The 15790-nt window shown below is 38.6% G+C and overlaps 1 protein-coding gene across 13 annotated transcripts in view; it reads right to left on the bottom strand.

The window, feature by feature from the left end:
- The window catches only part of CACNB2 (calcium voltage-gated channel auxiliary subunit beta 2), a 229348-nt gene that overhangs the window by 72358 nt on the left and 141200 nt on the right, over window positions 1-15790 (bottom strand). For 9 of the 13 annotated variants that reach the window (XM_048950489.1, XM_048950482.1, XM_048950480.1 and 6 more), the window contains one exon: window positions 3621-3740. In XM_048950489.1, coding sequence (XP_048806446.1) covers window positions 3621-3740 — 120 coding nt within the window. The other 4 variants (XM_048950486.1, XM_048950483.1, XM_048950484.1 and 1 more) reach the window with 4 other exon arrangements.

Here is a 15790-nt window from a genome sequence, read left to right on the forward strand (position 1 = left end):
GAATAACTGCATCTCAGACAAAAAACAACACATTTGAGAAAACTCAAATATTCTGTAATGTATTTGATTTCACTGGCATGGAAAGGGCCAAAAAATAAAAATAAAAACAAATCAAGACCAAAGCCACCTTTCTTATACATAAACATAAAATTCAGTGCTAAAGAAACTGAAGATCTCACTAACATTCATACCTCACAGTTCTTTTACCCCATCTCTACCATCAGCTGCAACATTTTATGGGATAATTAAGTACTTCCTAGGAACTGACAGAAAGATCTTTCTTATTCCCCAACTTTCAAAGCCAAAAAAGCAGAAATTACAAATTTTGAAAATATGAATACTAAAAGCCATGTGCCACTAAATGTATTTATTGCCTTATGAATGCATGTGATGTATAAAATTCAGGAAAAATAGCAGTACAAATCCTTAGACTTGAGCATCATTAGGGTGCGCTCATCAGCCACAGTGAAGGCCCTCTTTAACTCAGTTCTCACATTATGAGCTATGAAGAGGATTCCCAGGAAATTCTCAGTGCCTCGAACACAAAAATCCACCTTTTAGTACTTGCATTGTAAAATTGCTCAAGCCAAGATTTTTTTTTTTTTTTTTTTTTTTTTTTTTTTAAACCTCCAGGCTTAACATCTTCATTTGAAGTTGTTTCCCCAGGAAATAGCTGCTGGCCCACAGGTACCCTCATCTGTTGCTTCTTTGTTTCCAATCCCTGCACAACTCCATAGACGTTGCCCTGGCCCTGCTTCTTTACAGTAAATCACATGCCAAAGTGAGTCAGCAAAATCTGTTTAACCAATTTCTAGAGAAGCGATGCTTTTAAAAACAAGCAGCCAGAATGAGTATTTTCTTACTATCTCTTCTGTTTTTATTTTACCCTATTGGTTGCACACAGGATATGACATTAGAATCCATAGAAATCCAAAATTAAAAGCCTTACAAATCACTCTAACAATCTGTCATTGTGTGCTTTACCAGTATAGCTTTTCTCTACAGTCTAGGTGTTTTCCCTAGCTGTAAGGAAGGAAAATGGATGTCATTAAACTGTTTTCACTGACTGCATGACACAGTTCAACAGGTTTTTGCTTTCTTTTTTTTAATAATCTACGCTTAATTCACTATGATTTTCCCTCACTGCTGCATTATTCCTGTATGTCACCCTTTTCTAACTCCTGCGACAAACAGAATCACAATGACTTTATTTAAGATCAACACTTCCATTTGCAGCATTAAAGGTGCAAAGTTAAAGCGGCTGCATCAGCGCTGCCTGGTGCCGGTGCTGGGGCAGCAGCCGTGCAGTGAGCAGCAGCCTGTGGGAAGAGGTCAGGGCACAGAGAGTCAGCAACACGGGCAGGAGTTACTGCCTCACTGCCTGCTCTGTGGCAGACAGGGGAGAAACTTGAATTGATAGACAGTAAAGCACACTCTGCAGTACTTCAGATCGACTGGGTTAGGTTTATTTTTTGTCTTTTTAAATGTTTACTTCAAATATAAGTGAAAATACATACAGTATTTAAATATTACTCCACTCTACATGCTGTACTACTGTACTCACTAAATGAAATGATTTCCACGCGTTACAGCCTGACCTGCTTTTTAACATTTGGATTAAGAGTTAGCTCACATAGCTCCAGCTTTAATCTGTTTTAAAGCACAAGAGTTTTAAATAATTTGTGTTGTGTTTATGTACAGCTGGAATTGACCATTGTTACAGCAGGCAGATTTTGGCAGTTGCCTTTGCTACTTTGACTGATCACAAGTTGTCTTATAGTCTCAGATGGTGTCAGACCTAGAGACTGTATCTTATGCCAGCTGGAGTGAGAACATTGCTTTAATGTATAGAAAGAATTTAAAAATGGGGTTTGGTAGCATTTTCTCTATGCACTACAATGGCAGCTGTGCTAGAGGTCATGAATATTACATAAGGGCTGTCCATGCATTCAAGCCAGCATCAGCAAGCCAAATTCCCATAGCAACACTAGCATAGATTTACTCATCACTAGGAGATGCATCAGTTCAGCAATAAGTGCAGTGGTGCTACCCTGATTAATCTGCAAGATATTATTACTGCAACTCTTCATTTTAAAGATTGTGCATTTACAGATAAAATTCAACACTTCACCTGAATTTCAGAGCAGTCTTTATCATCTTTCCTAACAGAGGAGAAAATATTCAGCTAACAAAAAGCGACACTGATAAAATTGAAACTCCTGATTATGATCAGCACCAGCTCTAAGACAAGAAGGGAAAGGGAAAAAAACAGACTGCTTCTAGGGCACCTCTACTGTACTGATGCTACAGCAGCAGCCCTCAACTTCAAAGAAATGTTCAGCATCTCCTGGGGTTGGCGAGTTCCAACAGCTCATCAAAAAGCTGCTTTAGGAGCTGTTATTAAATATAGGTCAACAATTATGTTTTGCAAAAAAAAAAAACCCAACCCCAAAAAACAGCTTTAGCTTTCCTGTTCAAGCTCCCTGGCCTGAAAAAAACCTCTATTTATGCATTATATCACTGTACTGTTTATGGAGCTGGCCCTCGCTAAATGATCAAATGAATACCTCAGTGATGTGGACTGCTGAATTTATGAAGAACTCTCATAAAACAGGTGGTATAAATGGGCAGAGGCAAAGCTGGCAGTGGAAAAGGAAACAGAACAGGAGGTAGATCAGAGATAACAAAATAAAAACCGAGGCAAAATGGAGGTAGGGAGCCAGAGAGAAACACAGAGATCGCAGGAAGAAAAAAGGTAGAGCTGAGGAGGAATCTACGCAGCATATTTCAATATATAAGAAATGGTACTGAAGAACTGCTCTTAGAAAATAGTTGTACACCAAGATATGGCAGAAGGAAAAGAAAAAAAAAAAAGACTGAAATGAAGTGATAAATGGAGGATAACAAACAAGACAAGATGATTTTTACAGGCAATAGTATTGAAACATGCAGAACAGATGAAAGAAAAACAAGCAAATACTCTTTCACTGCATTATTGTTAAAAGCCTCACAGTCCTAAATAAACACGAAGGAAGAACTTGAAGCTCATGTGGTATTTCCATACTAATCTGTCACAATATGAAGTTACAAGCAAAGGCCTTAACAAGTCCTAGAGCATATTACTCACAGGATCAACTAACACTTGAAGGGTAAAGAAAGTCAGTGAAATCTCCAGGAAAAAGAGATCCTTCCAAGAGATTTCATTACCATATCACTAGTAGGGACTGATCCTTCATTGAAGGGAAGTGAATAGGACATTTGAGGGCCGATTTCTAGAAGTTTTAAGTGCCACAGGGATGCACAGGCGAACTTCTATAAGTCTCCTCAGTAAGAGCTCTAAGCTTTGACCACATGTACTGCAAATTAATACATACAAGAAAAAAGTATACACATTTAAAAAAGACTGTGCTTTAATATACAAGCAAATCGAGTGCTTTTCATGGAAGATTCAGATTCTGATTTTTTCCCTATAGTTTCTACTGTTGTATGGCAAAAAAGCCTTATAAGATGTCTGATGGTGCGTGCTCAAACATTAAAAACATTTGTACCAGTAACAGATAAGATGACAGATTTTTAAAGCAGAACATTTTATAGACCTCTGATGAGAAATAACACCTTACCTTTGCTTTTTCCAACTGTGCCTGGGCCTGTCGCTCTGCCTCTCTCCGCACTGCTTCCCTGTCTTCTTCCAGAGATACATCGGAGTCAGATGGACGGCTGGTGTAGGAGTCCGCCGAGCCCTGCACAAGGAAAAGAAAAATAGTATCAAAGTTGTTCTGGAATCCAAAAAAAAAGCAGAAGGGTTATGCACCTTGTATTTCCTCTTAAATCTGTATCCCTGAAAAGAGAATAACCGTCAAAAAGGGAATGACGCTTAGTGAAATTCATCTAAATGGACTTTTTCTCCTGGAGAACTTCCAGAGTACAGGTGTCTTCCCTTGTGTTGCATTTCCTGCACTACCCCTGCGTGCTGATCTGTATGCATTTTAATAAACTGTGCCAGTCGCTCTGTAGAGTTACAGCAGTGGTGCAGTGCAGGGCTGAAGGACACACAGCAGCTTCAAGGATGGCTCCATAAAAAGAGAACTCTAAGCAGTGACATTATTAACAAGGAAACACATTTTTACAGTCAGAATACTACTTCACTATTGATAATTACCATGACACAATACTCCTGATTGCAGATTTAATTTCTGCTATGCATTTTTATTTTAGGACAACCTCTTTACCTGACACACTTTCCCCATTAGAACTGCAAATGGCTCGCATCCATCTCCTACCCCTCAGCAAAACATGTAAATGACCACAAATCAACTTCTCGCTAATAAAATCTGTCTGGACTCAACGCAGGTCCACAAACTGCCACAATGGAAGCAGTCCCAACGCCAGAACAGCTCTATAAATAATGACAGCTCTGATTTCCCTCTGCATCTCCCTGCATACAAAACAGAGTTCTGCTAATTCAGTTAGAATGAAAACAACTATCCTCTCCACACCGTGGCTTTTTTTTTTTCTTCTTCCCTCTCTGCAACGCATAGAATATATGTCAATAATGAAAAGACAGGGCTTACACAGATATCAGAATTCTTCAGACGTCCTCCTTTGGCTCTTTTCAGAAGCCTGATCCAGGTGGCCTTCATTAGCCAGACAGCTCAGTTATTGTCCGCAGCTGCAGCGCCCGGCACTGATCTCACACAACATGTGCACGCTGAGCACCGCAGAATCACCGCTCCTTTCCTATCCATGCTCTGCTGTGAGAGCCTTTCTTTTCTTCCCTCTGCCTTTCAAGCTTGCAGCCTCACTGTTTCCAAGTATTCTAGTGCAATTAAATTCATAAATTTTCTCATTCCAGTTTAAAAAAAAAATCAGAAAAAAAAAGAAAATATCCACACCACCACCAAAAAAAGCTCAGCTTGAACAATAAAAAAATAAAACATGCCAGACTTCAGGTAAATGTTGTGAGAGATGCTTCAATTGATAATAACTGAGGTCGATCACAGAAAAATACCTAGGGTTTTTTCATTTGGGGGGGCGGATTTGGCTGTTAAAAATAGTGCTTGTAAGAGAACCTTTTAAAATCCTGTGCAAAATGCATTCAGTGACATTTGCAAGTGCAAAGTTCATTTCATCTCCTCCTAGATTGGCTGGGGGTGGGGTAATGGGCTGCTCAGAGCACTGGGCATGCTCCATCCATGCAGCCTTTTACGCAGATGCTCGCATCACACCGTGCCAGTAGCCTATGCCAAATTGCCATTTTACATCTCAAGGGTAAACAGCTGGAAAACGTGAGGGAAAACTGGACAGGCTGGTACAGCATCTCACTGCTGTCGCACACGTCTGCTGCCAGCCCGCACCATGCGATGCAGAGCCCTGGATTCACCAGTGTGCCTGTTGAGCAGGAATTAACCCCCTCGTCACTGCTCGTGTTCGTCTGCCATAGGCAGATGACAAAAGCAAGGGTGCTGTAACTGCTTAGTGCATAAATATTTGATGCTAGCAGAGCAAAAGGAAACATTTCATTTCTGCATTTTGCTTTCCATCCTTTTGTAAGCTGACATGGGAATAACATACAAAAGCACGATTATCCAGGATATTTACAATTCACTGACAATAAGCAAAATTGTGGAGAAAAAAAGATCCTTGGAGCTAGACTGAAGTGCTCATCTTAAATATGAATCCACAGTTACAGGAAAAATAGAGAACAGAGATCAGAGCTGAGGGCAGTGGTGGTGCACCTGTAGCAGCATCTCAGCCTCTCCTGGGAAGTCAGAGCCCTTCGTCTACCAAGGACCCAGTCCTGCTGTGGTTTGCATATTAGCAAAATTTCCCCACTGCAAGAGATACAGCAGCCTACATTTAACCACTATTGCAGCAAACAATAATTGGCACTAAACTAATAGTTTGAAATAAAGGTAGATTTAACTTTCACAATTTTCTTCCCCTGAAGTCCATTAAAAATGAGCTTAAAGTTTAATAACCTGTCTTTTACATCAAGCAGATTACTCACCATGGGATATTTTGCTTAGAGGAGTCCAAATACATCTACCATATTACAGTTTGAAAACTAAAATGCCTATTGAATTAAAGCAAAAGAAGCAAAACATACTCAGACTTTCCTTGAATTTTGTAAAATGCATTTTCCACTAGGAAAATGCCAAGAGTCACTGTAATCTTGCAATAGCATTTCAAATGTATCTGTTATTTAAAACTTCAGTTTATCAATGTATTGAACCAATGGAGCTGGTGGAAATCAGTAGCAAAAGCCAAGCACCAGCAAGTGACCAGCAGCTCAGTGCAGACATCAAACACTGATACAACTGTCAAAATAGTGACAGTTAGTTGCTTTTATCAGACCTATATCAAAGCTCTGAGACTATATTTAAGTCCTGTAATGCCAGCCTTAGCCTCTGGGATGCTCCAGGATCTTCCCAGCACCTGTTGGCTGCAAGCTGGGCACCACTGAACACTTTCAGCTCTGCAGCTCCACACACTGCTCTGGAGGAGCATGGTGTACTGTTGCAAATCAGCCTCTAAGCAACGTTATCTCTAAATAAGGGGAAAACAACTGCATAAGCCATGAAGCCCAACACTGCCACCATGCAAATGACAGAATGAGTGTTAGCTTTCTGCAGCGGTCCTACAGCACATACATCACATCGTGCACCTCTGAAATGGTGTGGCATCACCTTTAGTGTTGTTAATAATGTTGTTGGCAAGGGATATTGCCAAAGGTGCTCAACCTACGAGGAAGTCAAAAAGCACAGAAACATCATTCCTATGCCCACAAAAGGGACAAGATGTTAGCTCAGAACTACAGAAACTGGAATTTCATCTTCTAGCCACAGAGATGATTTGCAGTGGTTTTCCTGTCTTGTGTTGGCCACAATCCCAACACACATCCAGAAAGTCATAATGATTCAATTTATTTTAATTATACTGACAAATCACATGAATTAAATTCAGCGTTACATTTATTTCCCCAGTAGGACAGACATGGTCATATCAGGAGTTTCTCCACTTCCTGAATACGGAAAAGGGAAAAAAAAGAAAACAAATTGAAAAATAAAAATTAAAAAAAAAAAAAAACCTGAAGTCTGACATCAGGAGAGAAGGGGAACACATAATACATTTTGTAAGCAAGTATTTTTTTAATGAGCTAGGAATATTTTCAACCGCTTTTGTATGAAAAAATATAAAAAAAAAAACAACAGCATAGATCATTGTAGTTTCATCACAGTTTTTATCTAAGTTGGAAATAATCTGATTACTCAAGGAATTCAGAGCCAAGTGGATGAGCATCATCCCTTCACTACAGGTAAGGAAACTAGATTACCTTCCTGGGTTACACTGAGCTTTAGAGCTTGCTCTGGAGACTAGCATGAATCTTCTCCCAAGTGCTTCTGAAATTTTGAGTTTCTGCAGGTCTTCTCATTCCACTGCAATGTGGAAGAGCTGCAATAAGACTGAAGGCTGCTATGGCCCCCAGTTCCTCATCTTTCACTAGAAACTGTCAAACAGAAGTGGGACAACTCATGGTAATAATTAACCTATCTACTCATTCTCCCCTTTTCATCCTTCCTTGGCATGTTTACAAAACACATTTGTCTTAAAAATCATTTCCTGTTTTAATGACATGCTTGACAAATATTTACCAACTGTCTTACCACTTACTCTATGAGAGTATATTCTATATGTTGGTGGGGGGTTGCTTGTTTATTTGGTTTGGTTTGTTTGTTTTTTTTTTTTTTAAATTTGATTTAATCTGAATCCATATCTTTTACACTGTTAATATGACATCATTGAATAGATCATGTACTCATGCTTGAGGTTTTTTTCTTCTTCAAGACCACGTCTTAGTTTGTGTCCTCCAAGCAAGAAAGACTGCTTTGTAATTATGATTCTTGTTATTTTCCATTACTTGCAGTTAGGAATCCATTAGTTAACTTAGGTGGAGTCTCTAGAGATCTCATTTTTCTTGTTAGTTTTCTTTACCACCTGTAACTTTGGTCAGCTGAGTGGGAACTTGAGTACAGACTTTGATTGAAGTACAGCCAAAATCTGTTGATATGTTTGGTCTGTAACTGTAATAAATTCTCTCTGGGTTAATATAGCTATCATTACACTTGCATATTTAGTCAGGAGTTTATATTTATGCCTCATGAAAAATAATAGTGGTCCTCTGGGTACCCAGTGGTTCTCTTTAGGTTGGCAACCCATTTAAGTGCTAAATATCAAAAGGACAGGTAACTTCAAAACTCATGAAAATTCTCAAATAATTATCTTAAGAGAACAATCAAACAAGTTTTTTCAAGTAGGAACTTTTAACATTATTACTTATTAAATGAAGACTTGAAGCAGTGTGCAAACGATCTTACAAGGAATCAGGTATGTGTGAGTACACACAGAGTCCTCATCCTTAATGCTAGGTTTTTCTCCTAGATGTATTTTTTTATCCCCTCTCTTATTTAAAGCTGAAGAGAATTTTTAATCCAAAAGGAGAAAAATCTTCATAGCTTCATACTTTGAATTGTTCCCCTCTCCAACACAGTGAGACTTGTACTTTCTGTACTGATTTAAGTATTCAGAATCTGTATAGAGATTTTTATCTGCTTATCTTCTAATCTTGTGGAAATCATCAGAATGACATCACATGTCCTGATGGTATGTTTGATACAATATATATATATACTATACAATATATATACTACGTCCATCTGATGTGTTACTACTTCTGAAGTGCCAGAAAACAAGGCAGTGAGAAAGAAATATTGAAAGATTACTTCTGTAAATTCTGTAAAATTCTGTAAAATTTTCAATTAATTTAAAAATTTTAAAAGCAATGCAAACCAAAAGGAAAATGCAAAACAGTGTTTTAGTATGAAGTTAAACTGCTGCCATGGGCAAATTTCTGTAGTATGTTAACAGAGAGTATAGATTTACTGTTTAAGCAGGTACTAACCAACCTGCAATCTATGGGTCATGCAATTAGAACAGCACCCTCAATACAAGAAGTGCCTCTGCTTGTCACAGTGGCCAGAGTTGGTGAAGGGAAAGATTTACTTAGACCTCTAAGAAATGTCACTATTTTCACAGATCACACACACAGATCACACAGAATCACCCGGGTTGGAAGGGACCCCAAGGATCATGTAGTTCCAACCCCCCTGCCTAGCAGGGCCACCAAACATACACATTCAGATCAGGTTGCCCAGGACCCCGTCCAGCCTGGCCTTAAACACGTCCAAGGACGGGGCATCCACAACCTCCCTGGGCAGCCCGTTCCAGGGCCTAACCACTCTCCTAGTAAAGAACTTCCCCCTAACATCCAACCTAAATCTTCCCTCCTTCAACTTAAAACCATTTCCCCTAGTCCTGCTGTTGTCAGCCCTTTTGAAGAGTTTACTCCCCTCATGGGTGTAGGTTCCCTTCAGGTATTTTGAAAGATATTGAAGAAAGCACAAAACACAACTCTGAAAGTGCCATAAAACGTCATACGGATTGTAAAACTGACGCAAGGGCAGCCTTTTTAAGGAAATACAAAAGTAATTCTGATTGTTTTGTATGCACATTTGTTGTGTACAACAAACTAAAGAAACATAACTAAAGAAACATATTGAGAAAAAGGACAGAGATCACATATGCATCTTGCAGGAATCACTGACTCCTTGATGAAGGCCATTACAGCCAGGCTGGAACAAAGGTGAGTCCTCATTGCCCTCGGGCATTTGGCATGACCAGAGCTTGGCTACTTGTCCACTGCACATCTATTTTCACTTAAATCCCATATAAACTTGCTCTCCCACAGACAGTATGTAAGGAACATGAACAAATCCTACAATAGACACTGAAATATTTTGTTGCATTTATAAAACAAAACTGTGTTGATTGGAATTCTGTTTATTTTTGTTTTAGAGCAATTTGGACATTGCTGCAGCACCTACATCCACAGAGGACCTTCATATAACAGGAGGAGAAAAATTTTGGATCAGCTGGGAATTTCAGGGTAGTAATGTGATTAAAAAGGAGATTATATAGGAAACCCCTCTTCTCTTTACTCCTACCATGACTTTTTCAAGCTTCACTGCAGCTCTCAGCAGGACATTAGCAGGTTTCCAAGATGCTAATCCAACCAACAGCTGGATGAAAGCAGTTTTTAAAAACAGCCCTTAGGTTTCCAGAAACCTTGGATTTCAGCATTCATTGACAAGGGGAACAGCTGCACCAGGTACTTTATCATGCAAAAAATAAACAAAGTCCCCCCACAGAAGTCACACACTAAAAAAATCCCCACACACATTTGCACTAATATTTTCATAGTACCAGCCTAAACATTTGCTTTTCTGTTGCTGCTAAGACAAAGTAGTGTTAGATTGAATTGTTAGTGGAATGATGGGCTTGTTGAGGTCACTCTTAGGAAAACTTTTGGTGATATATGCAAACTGTTTCCAGGAGGGCAGCTACAGACCCCACAGCCACAGCCAAGCTTTCCCCAAATCCATGAGATATTCTGGTGAACCACAGTTTGCCTTTTTTTTTTTTTTTTTTTTTTTTTTTCCCAAAAAGCAACTAAAAGAGACAACTATCTGAGACACTATTGCACTAAGTACAGTCCCACTAAATTACAAACCCTGCTTAAAAGAACTCACAGTCTAAAAGAATGAACAAATACTGGGAAGGAAAAGAAAGAACAGATCAAGGTAGCAAATGTAATAGAGAATAAAGCATTTTAACCATTCAGTAATGGCACTATGAGTCACCACTTGCATAACCATGGTGGGTTGTTGTTTAAGTAAGTTCTGTATGTACTATGGCAGAGATTAGTTCTTTGAGAGCCTCTGAAGGAGGTTAATCTGGTAGATCTCTATATTCTGACAAAGAGATTCTCCTGCTTATCAGAAAAGAGAAAGTTTAGCATGCTTTTTAGGAGTAGGCAAACTATAGGAATCTTAGGAGGTCTCACAGCTTATTAAAATATATCTTATCAACAATAATCAAGTAATTGAATAATTATAGGCTTTGGGTTTTGTTCTTATCAAAGAAATTAGGGATTTCTTTTTTTTTAATGAAGGTAATTAATTTGATAGGGGGTAGAGGCAGAGCTTAAATTATTGATGATTTTGTGCTGTGGAAGTCAGAGCAATAACAGAGGTAAGAGATGTTGCCAGTGGAACAACTCAGAGATAGGTGTCAATAAGAAAAATACACCAAGGAAATGATTGCAAGCTGCATGAACTTGAATCATCTCACTTTTGCCTCAGACTGCCAGCACACACAACTGATCTCAACACAACTTGGTTGACTCATGACAACTTCTTAGAGCTGCAGTAACTTTAACCATATGTCTAAGCCCTTAGGCAAATCAAGATTATTAGTAATAACAAGTTGAACTGTGCTGCTGTTTACTGAAAAAGAAGCAGGTTTAAAAAAAAAGGAAGGTTTTCAGGAAAGAAGAAAATACCATTTTTGACTGCATTAAATCAACAGCTGGAAACACAAAGGAAGGATTTTAAATTGCAGAAAGACTGCTCAGAAAAAAGAAAGCTTTTAAATATATAATGTATGAGTTGATATACAAGAAAGAACAGAGAGAGACAAAGATTAGGTCAGCCACAAAATTGTAAGGGCTCTTAATTAGAGAGGAAAAAATGGAAAATGCATCTGAGATGACAACATGGAAACAGAAAGTCAACTAGGAAAGGAAAGACTTTACAGAAAAGCATGGCAACCATCATCTCAATTTGTCTCAGCTCACTTAAAAGTGCCAATTTAGATTCTCTGTTCCAGAACTCTGGTATATTTTTATCTGGGATTTTGATTCAAGTCATTACGATTTTCTGCATACTTAAAAATAACTTCCTTTAAAAGTTAGCATGAAATGCTGTTAGCAATGCAGAACTATGAAAGAAAAATATATTTCCTTTGCATTTCATCAAATTACGTCTGCCTGTACAAGCCCTGCTTGATTTCCTAATTTAACCTTTTACATCTACTCCAGACAAAGAATAAAAGTTTTGGATTTTTGGTGGGTTTTTTGTTTTTTTATTTATTAAAAATATTGAAGTTAAATACACATGGTGAAGTCCATATTCTACTACTTCAACTGTAACAGCTGCTTTAGAGATGTGTATTTGCTTGTTACCTCTCATTTCTGTACTGTAAACATGTTCAACTGTTTAACTAATTATTTTGTTTCCATACATCTCCCGAGATGCTTTGGCAAGAGTACACTCTGAAGAAGCTGCTGTCACAGGTTAGTTGTCAGAAAGAACGTTTTCCTACCTCTGACAAGTTTATTTTCCATTTCACTTTCCGCTACTGAAATCTTGATTTTTCTAGTCATTATCTTGTGTTAACAGCAATGAGTGACTGTCATGACATGAAACACTGCAATTTGCTCATTGCTTATTTAGGAGAGTATTCTTAACATGCCCTTTGTTAAATTACACACAGTGAAGACTGAAGAATTAATTAATGAAGTGTTCCCTAACTGAGAGTCGCTGGGAGCTCGCTTGTCAGCCAGCCGCTCAGTGGTGACTCAGCCCAGGTGCCTCAGCAGGCACAGCCATCCCTGGGCATCTGCAGCGCCGCTTGTTACTGCCAGGAGCACCAAGCTGCGGGCTCACTGCGCAGCATGGCTTGCTTCAGGACAGAAACACCATATAGAGCACACAAATCCTCCTCGGTGGGCTACGTCAGCTGCTTCCAAGTGTATCACAAGCTGTGTGGGTCTTTCAGGTGTTAGCTCCAGCCTCCAGCTTTAGGCATACAGCTTGAAAAACATCAGGACTGGCTCCTTACACCTATTACATCTCCTCCAGGTCTAGCATAAACTGAACCAATCTGTCTGTAGTTTTTCTGAGATGGGGCTCCTTCTACCATCTAGGCAATACAAGATTTCCATTACGATCCAGATGACATAGTTAATCTCATCTGATTTCAAGAATACAACACAGCGTGTGGTACTTTATCATCAATGCAAAAATCTCTCTGGAAAGGCCTTTTGTTCCTCTTGTCTGTGACATACCAAAGTAATAGTCTTGCTGAATTCTCTCTTTCCAGCATTTTCTATCATCACAATTTTTGCTCTAAAACCAAAATACTCCAGTTAATATCAACTGTTGAGATCCGTCGGTTCTTCCTAACCTCCAACTTCACACACTAGGTCAAGAGTGCAAGGTACATGTGGCTGCAGTGCTCGGCACAGGGCATGCCCGTGTCCCCATCACAATCCACATGGCTGGGAAAACTTGTAATCTGCCAAGTCCTTTACAAACAGGGACAGCAGCTCATAGTTTATGATTCTGACTCACAAACCCTTCCTATTGCACTTTCAGTGTAGTATCTAATCTAACAAATGGGTCTGATGTCTCTGTATATTACTGCCTCCATTGTCCGTCCACAAGCAAAAACAAGTAGGAATATGAAGAGTACATAAAACACTGCTTTATAAAAACAATTTAGTGAAGGGTGGTAGGAAACCAACAGTAATATGCATTCTCTAATAATGTGCAAATCTAAGAATATTTTCAGTACAGCTAAAACATAAATTGTAGTGCAGACTTGTAGAAGCATCACATATATCATATTACCTTTTAAACAATGGGAGGCTTAAAAGAGGAATAAACATTTTAGGCAACCTGGAAACAGAAACATCCAGCTACTGAAGACAGTTATTGGAGGCTAACCTGAAGGAAAACAAAATGTAAATGAATAGAAAAACTAGAGGAAATCACAAGAAAGCATGTGAACTTGTGATCTATCTGAGCTGAGTGCTAGAATGGTTTTCATACTCCGGAATGTTCCAAGTTTAGTAAAGTACAACAACCACCTTCCAGGATAATAAGTGAACTCTGGATTTGACCTACAAGACGAAACATTTTCCATCTTTTATGCACAAAAACATCAGGAACAGACTTCTGTCTGATTCACAACAGACTGCTGGGGTCAGGAGAGTATGTTACATAACATCTCTCTTGTGAGCCATTTCCTCCTTGAGAGGAAGCAACAAATCATGAACCTTGGGCTGCTCTTCCATCTACCACAATACTGAAAATCAACAAAAAATACATTTGATTTGCTGACAAATCCAAAATCGTAAAAAAAAAAAAAAAAAAAGATCAAAGACTAAAACACACGCAGCAGTTCTGTCCTGCGTTAGAGCTGTGACAACATAGTACATCTTGTTTTCAGCATCATGAGATATTTCAGTTACCTCTAGCTCTGGTCCCTCGGCCTCTTGCTGTAAGGAAAGGGCTCCAGGCCCAACCACATCCCTCACAAGCTGCTGGGTGCAGAGGGCATGATAGTCAGTGATGCAAGACTGAAGAGCGGAAACTCATGGTCTCAAAACGCGTTGTGTTCTCACTAAAAAAATTTAAACAAATTCATGTCCTCCCTGCCAATTTGTATTCTTCTGCAGCTGCACTGGCTGAAACTGGCTTTTCCCTCTCTGCTCCATTGTTTGGAAATGAAATTAATTCTCTTCTTAAAAGCATTTTGTTATGCTTATTGAAAATTCATTATTTCCTCCAGTTTATAAGGAAATCAGTTTCTGTGTAAAAAATTACAACTAAATCTCAGTGGCCATATGGATTGCAAAATCTATACCGTAACTCAAGTATCCTCATCCTCAAAGAATATTCCTCTGGAATATTCTCCAGAAATGCAATGCTGGCTTTTTTAATCAGAATAAACTCAGAAGTCAAAAAGAAATGCAAGAAACTTTTTATTAAAAAACAAAAACAAAAACAAAAAAACAGCTTTAAGCTACTTACTTTTGGTAGTATTCCAGTTTATTCTGTTTTGGAAAAAAAGTATTTGGTAACTGAATTATTTAAATGTTTTAACTTTACGCTTTTCCTGAACTGATTTAAATCAGGCTGATTGAATTAATTGTTCCAAAATACAATAAACTTTTTTTAGGAAACCAAAACTTCACTCTAGGAGTGCACTTCCCTTCTTCCATCACTCCTTTTGCAATGGTTATTCCATCTATAACCTGGTAACTCATACAGTTAGCACATTGTTGCTGAACTCACATTAACACAAACGTGCTTCCTTGTTATCCTGCACACTCCGTCAGTCGTCTGCAGGGTTGGATCTTTTTGTGATTTGAAAAGTCATCGTATATTTTAAAGTCCGGTTCATTTTCAGTATCATCAAAGCCAGTGATCCCAAGAGTAGGTCCTTCTTGTTTCCTTCTTTTATGCTAAAATAGACTTTATTTAAATCAGAAGTTTTTCATGTCATGAAATCAACCATGGAAGTGCCAGAACACATCGTCAATTGTCACAAGGCACAGAACATGTTGTGTAACTGCAGGACTAATCTCTCCCTTACAAACACAGATGTCCAGGTTTATTTAAAATAGCCCTAAGGGAAACAAAATAATTTGTGGTAGTTGGGGTTTTGGTCTTGTTTGTTTTCGTTGTATTTATATTTTGCTTTTTTTTTGCTTTTTTATTTTTCTTTTCTTTTCTTTTCTTTTTTTTTTTTTCTTTTCCTTTTTTAAAGCATGACCAGGAGGCATACAGAAAGATCTCAAATCTTCTTAGTCTGATGGTGACAACGCAGCAATGGTTGGAGGAAATGGTATCAGCTGTATTGCATTTTCTCCCTCAGTGCATTAAGGACAGTTCTAATCTGATCATTTCCCAGATTTTCTTCCTGGTAGAGTCCATCAGGACTCAGCATTCAAACTGATCAGATAATTCATTCAGATTAACAAGATATGGCTGAGCAAAATTATGCATTTTTCCTTAAAAATCAACACTACTCGTGGGGAGAGGGC

Source organism: Lagopus muta, chromosome 7, assembly GCF_023343835.1.
Source record: "Lagopus muta isolate bLagMut1 chromosome 7, bLagMut1 primary, whole genome shotgun sequence".
NCBI lineage: Eukaryota > Metazoa > Chordata > Aves > Galliformes > Phasianidae > Lagopus > Lagopus muta.